This window comes from Castanea sativa, chromosome 11 (assembly GCF_040712315.1).
Source record: "Castanea sativa cultivar Marrone di Chiusa Pesio chromosome 11, ASM4071231v1".
NCBI lineage: Eukaryota > Viridiplantae > Streptophyta > Magnoliopsida > Fagales > Fagaceae > Castanea > Castanea sativa.
Genome location: NC_134023.1, coordinates 19,060,362 through 19,073,560, shown reverse-complemented (window position 1 = coordinate 19,073,560; position 13,199 = coordinate 19,060,362). Strand labels below are relative to the sequence as shown.

General features: G+C 35.9%; 1 protein-coding gene across 1 annotated transcript; it reads right to left on the bottom strand.

Annotated features, from left to right (window-relative positions):
• Positions 1 to 315, bottom strand: LOC142616181 (uncharacterized). Its single transcript, XM_075789047.1, has one exon. It carries the CDS (start codon positions 313 to 315, stop codon positions 1 to 3), a length of 315 nt encoding a protein of 104 aa, XP_075645162.1.
• Positions 316 to 13,199: the final 12,884 nt, after the last annotated feature.

Below are 13,199 nucleotides of genomic sequence, written 5' to 3'. Positions count from 1 at the left end.
TTATATGGTCTTGGTGCATAGCACTTGTTCCTTGCAATCAAAAATTTGGATTGGAACATCCTCATAAGTCAAGTTGTCTTTGATCTTGAGTGGTTCATAGCTCAAAACATGTGAAAGGTCCGGGATATACTTCCTTAGCATGGAAACATGTAACACATTATGCACTCCGGCAAGTGTAGGCGGTAAGGCCAACTCGTTGGCAACTTTACCAATGCGTTTTAGGATCTCAAAAAGACCAACAAATCTGGGACTTAACTTCCCTTTCTTCCCAAATCTCATCACACCCTTCATTGGGGCGACTTTCAAAAATACCATATCTCCAACTTCGAATTCTACTTCCCTTCTCAAGTTGTCATAATAACTCTTCTGTCAACTTTGTGCTATTTGCAATCTTTTATGAATTAGATTAATCTTCTCAGATGTCATCTGAATGATTTCTAGCCCTAACAATTTTCTCTCACCAACCTCTTCCTAACACAATGGGGACCTGCATTTTCTACCATACAAAGCCTCATAGGGAGCCATCTTAATATTAGAGTGATAGCTATTATTATAGGAAAATTCCACTAAAGACAAGTATTTTTCCCAACTTCCTTTGAAATCCAATACATAAGCCCTTAACATATCCTCCACGATACGAACAGTCCTTTCTGATAGTCCATTTGTTTGCAGGTGGAAGGCTGTACTAAAGCTAAGATTAGTACCCAAAGCTTAATGTAGGCTTTCCCAAAACTTTGAGGTGAATCTTGGGTCTCGGTCAAACACAATTGATGCTAGAACTCCATGAAGACTCACAATCTCATAAATATATATCTATGCTAGTTGATCAAGTGAGTAATTCATCCTAACTGAAATAAAATGTGTTGTTTTTGTCATCCTACCCACAATTACCCAAATGGCCTCATGTCCCTTCAGAGATCTTGGCAACCCAGTTACAAAATCCATACATATATGCTCCCACTTCCATTCGGGAATGGGAAGTGGTTGCAGTAATCCTGAAGGTTTCTGGTGTAGTGCCTTAATTTGTTGACAAGTCAAGCATTGCTCCACAAACTGAGCTATCCCTCTCTTCATGTTATTCCACCAATAAGTTTCTCGAATGTCACGATACATTTTAGTGCTACCAGGGTGCACTAAGTATGGGGTACGATGAGCTTCTTCCATAATCTCATTCTTTAATGCAAAATCATTTGGCACACAAAGTCTATTTCCAAACCTCAAAACACCATCATTAGACACATTAAATTCTGGTCTCTTCCCTTCTTGTACTTCTCCTATGATTTTGACAATTTGTGCATCATCAACTTGTGAACTCTTAATCTTCTCAATCAAAATGGGTTGTATTGTCAAACTAGCCATAAAGGCTTGGGAATCACCCTTAACAATTTCAATTCCCATCCTCTCCAAGTCATTAATAATCTCATTTTGAGTAGTTAACAAGGCAGCTGAGAAACTAGAGGACTTCCAATGCACCAGCCATCACATTAGCCTTGCCTGGATGGTAATTGATTGAGCAATCATAATCTTTAATCAACTCAAGCCACCTTCGTTGTCTCATATTCAATTCTTTCTAAGTAAAGAAGTACTTCAAGCTCATATTCAATTCACCATACAAATAACGTCTCCAAATCTTCAATGCAAACACCATTGTAGCTAACTCCAAGTCATGGGTGGGATAATTTTGTTCATAACTCTTTAATTGGTGGGAAGTATAAGCTATGACTTTACCATGCTGCATCTACACACAACCAAGCCATTTTCCCGATGCATCACTATAAATGACAAAGCCTCCCAAGTTGCTAGGGATGGTTAGTACTGGTGCAGTGACCAACATTTGCTTAAGTTCTTGAAAACTCTTTTCACATTCTTTTGTCCACACAAACTTGGCATTCTTATGAGTTAGTTGAGTCAATGGGGCTGTAATATGGGAAAACCCCTCTACAAACCTCCTATAATAGCCAGCAAGGTCCAAAAAGCTTCTAACCTCACTCACATTCGTCGGTCTTGCCTAATCAACCACAACTTTAACCTTACTAGGGTCTACAGAATTCCTTGCCTCAAATATCACATGCACTAGGAACACCACTTGGTCAAGCCAAAATTCACACTTCTTAAACTTTGCATATAGCTTCTTCTCCCTCAAAATTTGAAAAACAATTCTCAAGTGCTCTTTATGTTCTTTTATGCTTTTGGAGAAGCTTAGAATGTCATCAATAAAGACAATAACAAAGTGGTCTAAGTACTCATGAAACACCCTATTCATCAAGTCCATAAATGTAGCAGGAGCACTGGTCAAACCAAAAGGCATTATCAAGAATTCATAGTGCCCATACCTAGTTCCAAAAGCTGTCTTGGGTATGTCTTCACTCTTAATTTTCAACTGGTGATACCTAGAAAAAAGGTCAATCTTAGAGAAGACTTGTGCCCCTTGCAATTGATCAAATAGGTCATCAATACGAGGGAGAGGGTATTTGTATCTCACAGTAACCCGGTTTAACTCACGGTAGTCAATACACAACCTCATAGTCCTATCCTTCTTTTTCACAAATAAAACTAGTGCACCCCAAGGAGATGCACTTAGTTTGATGAACCCCTTATCAAGAATTTCTTGTAACTATTCCTTGAGTTCCTTAAGTTCAGTTGGTGCCATCTGATACGATGCTTTCGATAAAGGAGAAGTTCCGGGGAGCAAATCAATGGAGAATTCAATCTCCCTATCTATAGGTATCCCTGGTAGGCCTTCAAGAAAGACATCAGGAAACTCCCTCACAACAGGGATATCATCCAACTTCAATACCTCTTTCCTAGTGTCCACCACATGAGCTACGTACCCTTGGCATCATTTCCATAATAGATGCTTAGCTCAAAGGGCTAATATCACCCTAAGTAAAGCATGCATCCTAGAGCCCTTAAACTAAAATTTGGGTTCTCCTAGAGGCCGAAACACCACCTCTTTTCCAAAACAATCTACACTAGCATGATAAGCCACCAACCAGTCCATTCCCAAAATCACATCATAGTCATACATGTCCATCAAAATTAAGTCTGCTAACATTTCCCTATCCTTAATTTGGATGACACAAGACTTAAGCATAGAATTACACTCCAAAGAATCACCCATACATGTGGCCACAGGCAAGTCATAATCCATAAGTCCAGGTTTCTTATCACATAACTTAGCATATCGAGAGGAGATAAAGAATGTGTAGATCCATAATCAAATAGAGTTTTAGCAAAGTTTGAGAATAATGAGAGGATACCTGTAAACACAGTATCTGAAGCTTGAACATCTTGTGGTGTGAGTGCAAACACTCTCCCTTGTGCCTTCCTCCCCTGATCATTCTTTCCAGGTTGTGCCATTGAGTTTTGTTAAGGAGATGTACAGCTTCTAGCTAAGTGTCTTGTCTTCCTACAATTATAACAAGCCTTTTCTTCAAAGAAACATGGCTTATCTCCATGAAACCTTCCATAGGTAGGGCAAGCATTCGAACTTCTACCTTGAGCATTCTGGGGTGGATTCTTATTTTCTGGCTTATTTGATGATGAATTACTCCCAGACCTCCCAAACGATCCTTTCTTGTTCCAATGACCTTGAGTATTGCCTTGTCGAAAGCCTGTCTATCTAGTGTTTCTAGGTGGGTTCTCATTCCTAACATTGTTCTTGAAATCTTCCTCCAGTCTTATAGCTCTCTTAACTGACTCTACCTAATTATTAACCCCTGATGTAATCAGATGGTATCAAAGTCTCTCACTCAACCCCTTTTGAAATCTGCTTGCTTTCTTCACCTCAGTAAGGATTAAGTGGGGTCCAATGCAAGATAATTTGATGAATTTAGCTGTATATTGCTCAACAGTCATACTTCCTTGCACCAAATCAGCAAATTCTCTCTCTTTACGTTCTCGAATCACCTCAGGGAAGTAGTTATTATAGAAAACCCATTTAAATTTCTCCCAAGTGATGGGGTTTCTCTCAATGTCCATTCCCTCCAAAATGGCTTTAGTGGATCTCCACCAACGCTCAACTTCTCCAATCAACTTGAAAGTTACAAACCGCACCTTCTGAGAGTCAGTGCAATCTAAAGCTTCTAACAACTTCTCCATCTACAAGAACCAGTTCTCAGCTTCCATGGGATTTGACTTGTCATCAAAAGAAGGGGGATTCTGCTTCATAAAAGTCTCAAAAGAGTAACCAGCTCTTGCCTCTGCTTTACCTACGCCTCTACTAGCAGCATGGGTCAACCTGTCCAATAGTCGGGTAGTAGCTTCATCCAAAGGATCAGTGCGTGTCACCCTAAGACGTTCATTATCTCTCACGTTTTGAGTGACTTCAACCTCAATATCAACTCTTGCTTTGGTTGACCTTCGCAAATTAACAATAGGTTCCACGCTATTGGAATTAGCTACTCTCTTCTTTTTGGGTGGCATGATACCTAGTTAACAAAGAAATCAAGAAAAATAGATGGTGCAACAATTATTACTACTAAACATAAGAAGTAACATTGCCAAAATTATTTAAAATATCTCATCAAACATAACCTAGATACCAAATGCTCTGACAAAAAATCAAGATCATAACTTAGTTTTCAAGTGTCTACAGAATCATATCCTAGTTTTCAAGTGTCTACAAAATCATATCCTAAGCTCTGATACCACAATTGTAACGCCCCAAAATCATAAGCAATAAAAGTCTATTCAATCTGAATAATTAATAAAAATAAATTAAATAAAAGTAACTAGCAATCTAAAATCTCATCACAAATGTTAGAGCTCTAATCCACCAAAGACAAAACATCCTCAAAATAATTCTCTAGTACAATGTTTAATGCCATAAAAATAATAATAAAATCCTCAGTTCCACAAAATAATTCATAACTGTTGCTTGCCAAGAATCTCTACTCCAATAATCTCTCTAATGTATTTGTAAGGGGAAAATAAAGGGAGGGAGGGGGTGAGATAACTCAATAAGTGGAATTCAATAACATTGGAGTATGGAAACAAACCTTTCAAATAAATAATTCTTACAACAAATTCAGAACTTCTAACTCATCAATATTTTATCATCAAATATTTCATATAGAAAAAAGATCTTTTTATCGTGAGCCATCATAATACATATATCAATACCATCATATAAATAATTTTCTAGGTTTTTCTCGTAGTCAATGTTTATGCTCCGTTGACAGGGTTGTGCTATCCTCTTTTAGGACTAGAACCTCCTTTTCATCCATTTTCTTAAAGATGGCTACTTTGGAACCTAAAGGTGCACTCCCTTGCTAAGGAGCTTCCTTTTTAAATCATCAATAGTATACTCCCTTGCTAAGGAGCTATCAAATGTGCACTGTCCCTTTTCTGGGATCATCCCTTGCCAAGGACTAGCTACACTATGATTGTCCCTTGCTAAGGACTAAATACAATACTAAGCTTTTAATCATGACTTGCCATAGGTTTTCAAAACATATTCAATATGCTCACAAAAATAATCCATTCATAATTCTCAAAATATAAAGATATATTCACACACAGAAGTTTAAATAAATTTAGGTTGTCCCACAAGTTTTTCATAAAAAGAATAGTCAATGTGCACATCAAACACTTATAAAATATCAATTTATATATATGATATTACATATTTCTTTAATATAAATAGTTTAATAATCAACACTGTTTTGAAAAAACTCCCAAAATTAGTAAACACCACTTACCTCTTAGTTGCAAAAATATGAAACCAACCTCCCTTGAATCACAACAAATCAGTAGAATCAGAACCTAGCAACACCAAAGATAGGTCCATCAATACACAATTTCCCACTTAAAATCCTTTTTCACTCTTAAATGATTTTATCCTAGACATTATTGATATATCCAAAATTCTCCATTTATTCACCTAACTATCCAATTTTACTTTCAGCTTTGATCAGAAATTTTTTTTTTTTTTTTAACTTAAAAATATTGCTGCCTAATTAGATTTTTCTATTAACATAATCATAGATATTCAAGAACTTCAATATGGCCGAATGAGGGAAATCTCATCAATTTAAAATTCACATCCTTTCTTGTCATGTAGCTATATCCATCATTCCTAGTCTAATATAATAATAATAATAATTATAGGACATCCTTTCCCATAATATAAGGATAAGTGGAGATTGCTGAGATCAAAACATATGCCTAGAAGTCCTTTTTCCTTTAATATATTGATAGGTTAGGTTTTATGAAGCGATGCCTAATTTCCTATTAGCTACTAAAGTAATTTCAAGCACAACTCCTTACTGCAAATGTTGGATGATTTCTAGCCATAATCAGTTTTTTTTTCTTCATTATCATGGAGACAACATTGATTTCCCAAGTCCACACCTAACCCCTATATTCTGTGCGGCACAAAGACTAATATACATAGAAATTCTCCATCCTAGGTGTGTGATATATCAATAGCCCTTAAGCTATATAGACACTTGCTAGGTATCACATAAATACAAGAACCTAAGTAAAGAGGAGAGTTGACCTGATTCTCCTACACAGCAGCAAAGAAGAGTAAAACAAGAAGATTGCTTGGTGCGGATTAAAGAGAGGAGGTCTCCTATTTATATATATATATATATATACACACACACACACACACACACACACACACACACACACACACACACACACATATATACACTTATAACTTAAGGTAAAAAGGCTAGGTTTTAAAATCATCAATGCCCACACACACACACACACACACACACACACTCACACACACATATATATATATATATACTTATGCCATCTCACTTGGGCCTCATATACCATAATAATTATCTGATTTAAATATATTAGGCCCAAATTAATTAAATTCATTTAATTATGGGACTCCTCTTTGATTTATGCATATGAAATAAATTTATAATAAAATTATGGGGTGTTGCACTAGCCATCCTATTCATTCTGAGTGCTACACCCATAAAAAAGTGAGACAGTTGATACTTGAGAGAAAAGCCCTAGCACTACACTATTATGAGATATTCTTAGAAGGTAGATGTTTCCCCCAATGTAAGTGCAAAAACTTTTTAAGCAATTAATTATTTTCCTTTTTGGATGTGTAATATTTTATCCCACACATACTATATAATTAAGAAAGAATTTTTTTTTTTTTTTGGAGTGACTCGAAGATACTGACTTGTAATATTTAACTCATAATCCTTTTTTTTTTTTTTTGCAGAAAAACTCGTCATCTTATGTGATGATGCCGGAAATCGTCAGTAAGTCACACGTTCCTCACATGTTCCCGATGAAGAACCTGCACAACACAAAAGCTGAAGACCTTAAGAGGAGTACCAGTGTGGTACCAGCCAAATACCCTCCGATGGTCAAGTTAGAGAAAATCTCTTCTTCACAACTCTAGAGTGCCAGAGCTGGGATGAATTATGCCTACATTAATTTGTGAGGGTTTTGGGAGTATTTATAGTAGTGTAGGGTTGACATCCGTGCCTTGACCAAGAAGTCTTTTCCTTCTATGATAGAACCTCTTGGATTTTGTGTATCTCCTAGAGTTCTTTTCCTTATAGGAGTCTTCTTGATTAGAGTTAAGTGTGTGGCGCAAGAACTCTCCTTATACACATATGCGTGGAGACCAAGTAATGTCGTATCAGACCCGAAGGAGGTTCACACACTCCCCTTTGCTTATTGCCTTCAACTTACCCTCTTCAACTTAATGTCGTCGGCTTATTGTCATCGGCTTATTGTGCCCAAGATGTAGCCGTCAGGTATGGAGTGGAGTTGTAGACCTTACAACAAGATCGTCTCTTGTGAGTGCAGCTGACGACCCAGTTATGTCCGTCGCCTATTGTCTCGCCAGGTTAAATTACAAAATTATCCTTATCATTATGGATCTCATGAGATCTTGAGAGCCAATATTGAAGCATCAATCATGTGTTGGTGAAGATATTTGGCCACATTGAAGCATATTTTAGACTTATATATTAAAACATATATTCTAGAAAAAATTCAGTAAAAAACCAAAGATATAAAAAGAATAGGCAGAAATACTATTTTTGCCCTTACATTTTCACCCCATTCTCACTTTGAGCCCTACTTTTCAATTTTACCTCTTTTAGTCTCTAAAATGAAAAACGCATTTTATTTTAGTCCCAACCATTATCTCACTAATGGAAATTGTTTACGTAACAGACGGAGTGTACTGTTGGCACACAAAATGCTGACATGACCATTTAAACAATAATAAAAAATTTTATTTGGCATTAACCCAGCCTTGGAAATTACCTGCCCAATCTTCCATAAGTTCAAGAGGTACCCAAAACCTCCACCTTGATTGACAACGATGCAAAATGGACAAATCCATATTCAAGCCGCGGAAACAAAGAAACATGGGATTTTGAAAATCAAAAGCTCAGATTTGAAGTATAAAATTACAATTAACTGAAACTAACAAATAGGACATCAAGACCTTCCTAGGACTTCATGATGAGTTCATTCTAACAAAACCCAAACTTTGGGTCCCAAAGAATTCGAAAATGAAAAAGCAGCTGAAGGAAAGAGGTAGAAACTTGGACTTGGCAGTTTACCTATTGAGCAAAAGAATTAGACTAGCGGAAAAACCCAAAGGGCTCACAGAGACTTACGCCTTTTAATTTGATAATGCCATGTTTTTTTTCTGGGAAACTTTTAAGCTTGATTTCTTTTCTTTTTTTGTTAATTAGGTAAATTAAAATGTTATAGATTGAAACAGAATTTGGTTATTGTGTTTTTTTTTTTTTTTGTGTTTGAGTTTGATTCTTTTGTGTTAAAATTAAAATATTATAGATTTTTTTTTGTCAAAATTGATAAATTAATTTTTGAAATTTAGATGCTACATGACCTTTTTTTAATGTGAAATAAAAATTTTATAATTATTTTAATGGCCATGTCAGTATTTAGTATGCCAACTATATACTCCATCTACCATATAAACAATTTTCGTTAGTGAGATGATGGTAGGGACTAAAATAAAATGCGTTTTCATTTTAGGAACTTAAAGCGATAAAATAAAAAAGTAAAGACCAAAGTAAGAATATGGTGAAAATGTAGGAACAAAAATAGTATTTCTGCCAAAAGAATAACATTTGTTTCAATTTAGATTAGGTATAGAGCAAAGGATAAATGCGGATAGCTATGGTTTAAACTGATATATACATGGTTTATTGGAATAAATAAATAGAAACCAATTGAAATTGTGTATTGATTAAAAAAAAAGGGAGCAATGTAACATAAAAAGATCGAAAGTATTTCACAAAATCAAATTTGAGATGTAACTATATCCATGAGAAAATTGTTAAGTCAAAAGAATCAAAACCTGCTAACAAATCGACAACTTAATTGCCACGTTGGCAAGTTCCCAAAAAAAGAAGAAGAAAAAAGTTGGCGAATTATTTTTTTTTATGACAAGTTTTATTCATTTATTTTCGGTAATTAAGAATTTTATTAATCAAGAAAATGAGTATCTATTCTAGATGTAACTATATCCTTGAGAAAATTGTTATGTCAAAATCTGTTCATAAGTTGACAACTTGCCATATTGGGAAGTTTTTAAATTTTTTATTTATTTTATTATTGGCAAGTCCTTTTTTTTTTTGCTGACAAGTTTTTTATTTATTTATTTTCTGTAATTAAGAATTTTATTAGTCAAGGAAATGACTTTCTAGATTTAACTCTATCCACGAGAAAATAATATTTTATTTCCTCATTGGCAACTTGCCAAGTTGAAAATTTCTTATTCTCATAAAAAAAAAAAAATAAAAAAAAATAAAAAAGAAGAAGAAGAAGTACTCGACAAGTATTTTTTTAGAAAATTGTTCTGCCAAAAGGTTGACAAGTTTCACGTAATACTGGCTCGGAGACATACTCGTTTTAGAAGTTAAATATTTTCGTCCACGCTAGACTAAATTAATCACTATGATCTTCAGTTTCTCCTACATATTATTCATCTAGCATTTGCCAAAGATGGATGAGTTGCACTAGATCGCTAAAGACTATTACAATATTAGAAAAATTGCTTGTTACTCATTTGTGTATAACCTTCAGTCTTCATGAAGCTCAAGAATTCGTGAAGCCGAATTTCACCATTCTTGTTTCTCATCCATTGCTGCGAAGACAAAGGTGCTCCGAATTTTTGGGAAGTCATGACTATCTTCTATATAGTAAACAGTGGAAGGTCATTCTGTGAGGGGTGCAATACGTTTATAAAGGATATGTATTTCACTTGTGTGAAATGCTTTGATAATGCCGATACCACCTTCAATCTTTGTGCTTCCTGTTTCCACAACAATACTTATGATCATCATGAGCACAAGCAGTTCTTGGATTACTTCACACTACTTGAAACGAAGAGGAAGGAAGCTTTAAATAAGAAAAAAGCATCAACACATATCCAGGTAATAAATCAAAGAATCTTCTAACACACAATATCTTTTTGTCACTTTAACGATTTTTGAGTCGGGGATTTTCTTGAATCTTTGTTAGAGCCCATTGTATTTTAATTGTCCTGCACTCCTATTGCACTTATATAACACTCATAAAATGTGTACATTTTACATACAATTAATGTTTAAACTTTTAAAATAATGAGTAAGTTTAGACCTACATGTGAAGGTGTATTAGAATTATAGTTAAGTTATTGAATTCACTATCTGGACTCATAAGTGAAGGAGATTGTTAGATTTATGATTGAATGATTATATTCATCAATATATTAGTTGTATTACTCGGTATCAATTATCATCCTGGCTCTTGAATATATGCAACTTGATTAGTAGTATCTTTTTTTCTTAATGCCGGCAATTGCAGTTAAAATAGAGCCAATGTCTTCTTCTTCGCTACAATTGGCTCCAATATATCCCACATCATCAATGGTGAGATCTAATTCTTTTTCTTTTTGTTCTTCCACCAAGAAATTAGAGGCGAGGCGATGTTTTCTTGGCCATAGCACAAGCATGAAAAACACGCATGCGGGCTACCTCTATTGAGATTGTATCATCTGCTAATGACAATCTTATAAACCCTTCAATCAAGCGCTTTAGTATTTTGCCTCAAACTAATGAACTTTTCATTTAAACTGCACCTTTTCAACTTAAAGAATAGGACAAATGCAACCAATTAAAAATATTGCAGACAATATGATCAGGGGTTTCCATTTTTTTACCTGTTTGATTATTCTTCCAGAATAAGCGGAGGATTGCATTGAGAGCACTTCAGATTGTAGTCAAGACCTTGTGTAGAATTATGTGATGTAATGGGCATGGGGAGACCTAGTTTGATCGTTATGTGTGTGTGTGAGGTTTTCTTAATATAGTTAATGTTCTATGAGAGGTGTTATGCTTATCGTATTTATGAGTGTGAGATGCATGTTTCTCAAATTTATAAACTGTACTACTGTATCATGTCCAAGTTGTTTGAAATACTGAATGATTGTATTGTATTTCTCAACTAAAGAATATACATGTGTGCCTTTATATGGGAGGCATAGGAGTGCAGTACAAGTAAACATGTAGTACAAGAATGTGTGCTATACAAGTAATCTAGTTAGGCCTAAAGCCCACAACACTATACACGTTAACAACCTCCCTCAAACTCAAGGTGGATGTGAGACCAACTTGAGGTTGTCAACCAAAGTACGAAGGCGTCCTTTAGGTGAAGATATCTGCAAGTTGATCTGTAGAGGAGACTGAGATTAGCTTGAGAGCACCATGGACAAGATGATAACAGATAAAATGACAATCGATCTCAATGTGTTTAGTCCGTTCATGGAAGACATCATTGTGAGCAATATGAATAGCACTCTTGTTGTCACGAAAAGAGGAGTAGCAAAAGATGTAGACACGCCTAAGTCTTTGAGAAGCCATCGTAGTCAAAGAAGCTCAGATGTGGTATTAGCAAGGGCATGATATTCTGCTTCATTACTAGAGCAGGCCACATGAGTTTGTTTCTTGCTTCACCAAGAAATCAGAGAAGAACCAAGAAGAAAGCAATAACCAGTGGTGGACCTACGATCAGTGGAATCTCCTACCTAATTAACATAAAAAAATGCACGGAGAACAAGAGGAGACTGAGCAGAGTAGAAAAGACCATGGAAGAGAGTGTCCTTTAGATACCGAAGAATGCGCAAAACAGCTGCATAGTGAGTCGATCGTGGAGCAGACAGATACTGGCTCACCTGATGAACAGCATAGGAAATGTCTGGACGAGTAACAGTGAGATAAACTAGGTTGCCAACTAAGCGTCTGTAAAGAGAGGGATTAGACAATGGTTTCCCTTCTGAGAGAGTCAGATGTGCATTAAGTTCAACTGGAGTGTCAACAGTCTTGCTATTAGTAAGTCCAGCTCGAGACAAGAGTTCAAAGGCATACTTGGCTTGAGTAATGTAAAGTCCATCTATAGAATGAGTGATTTCAAGACCCAAGAAGTAGCTGAGATGTCCAAGATCTTTCATCTTAAATTGCTGACTGAGAAAATCCTTGAGTTCTTGAATGCCACTGAGGTCATCACCAGTTATGATCATATCATCCACATACAGGAGAATTAAAATAATGCATTTGTCAGTGCGACGAAGAAATAAGACAGAATCATAATGACTGGCCATGTAACCCAAGTGAGAGATAGTAGAGCTGAATTTGGCAAACCAAGCTCGTGGAGCTTGTTTAAGGCCATAAAGTGCACACCGAAGGTGACAAATCTTGTTTGCTTCAACAGAGAGACCAAAAGGAGGTTGCATATAAACTTCTTCACTTAAATCCCATTAAAGAATACATTTTTGACATCCATCTGGAAAAGTTCCCATTTACTGGCAGCAGCAACAGCTAAGAGGGCACGAACAGATGAGATACGAGCAACCGGAGCAAAGGTCTTTTCATAATCAATCCCATACTCCTGTGTAAAACCTCGTGCAATAAGATGAGCTTTGTAGCTCTCAATGGACCCATCAGAGCGAGTCTTAATCTTGTAGATCCACTTACAACCAACCACAAATTTCCCAGGGGGGAGAGTGACCAAGTCTTAAGTATGGTTTTTAGATAATGCATCAAGTTCCTCTTTCATTGCAATCTGCTATAAAGGGTCAGTGAAGCCTCACAATAGGTGTGAGGCTCGTGCAGTGTAGCAAGGGCAATGTAATAATGATAGTCAAGTAAATGTGCAAGAATGGATCTTATCCGAGTTGAGTGACG

Excerpts from the sequence above, each read along its gene's own strand:
- LOC142616181 (XM_075789047.1), bottom strand. The coding sequence starts at position 315 with ATGGTATTTTTGAAAGTCGCCCCAATGAAGGGTGTGATGAGATTTGGG.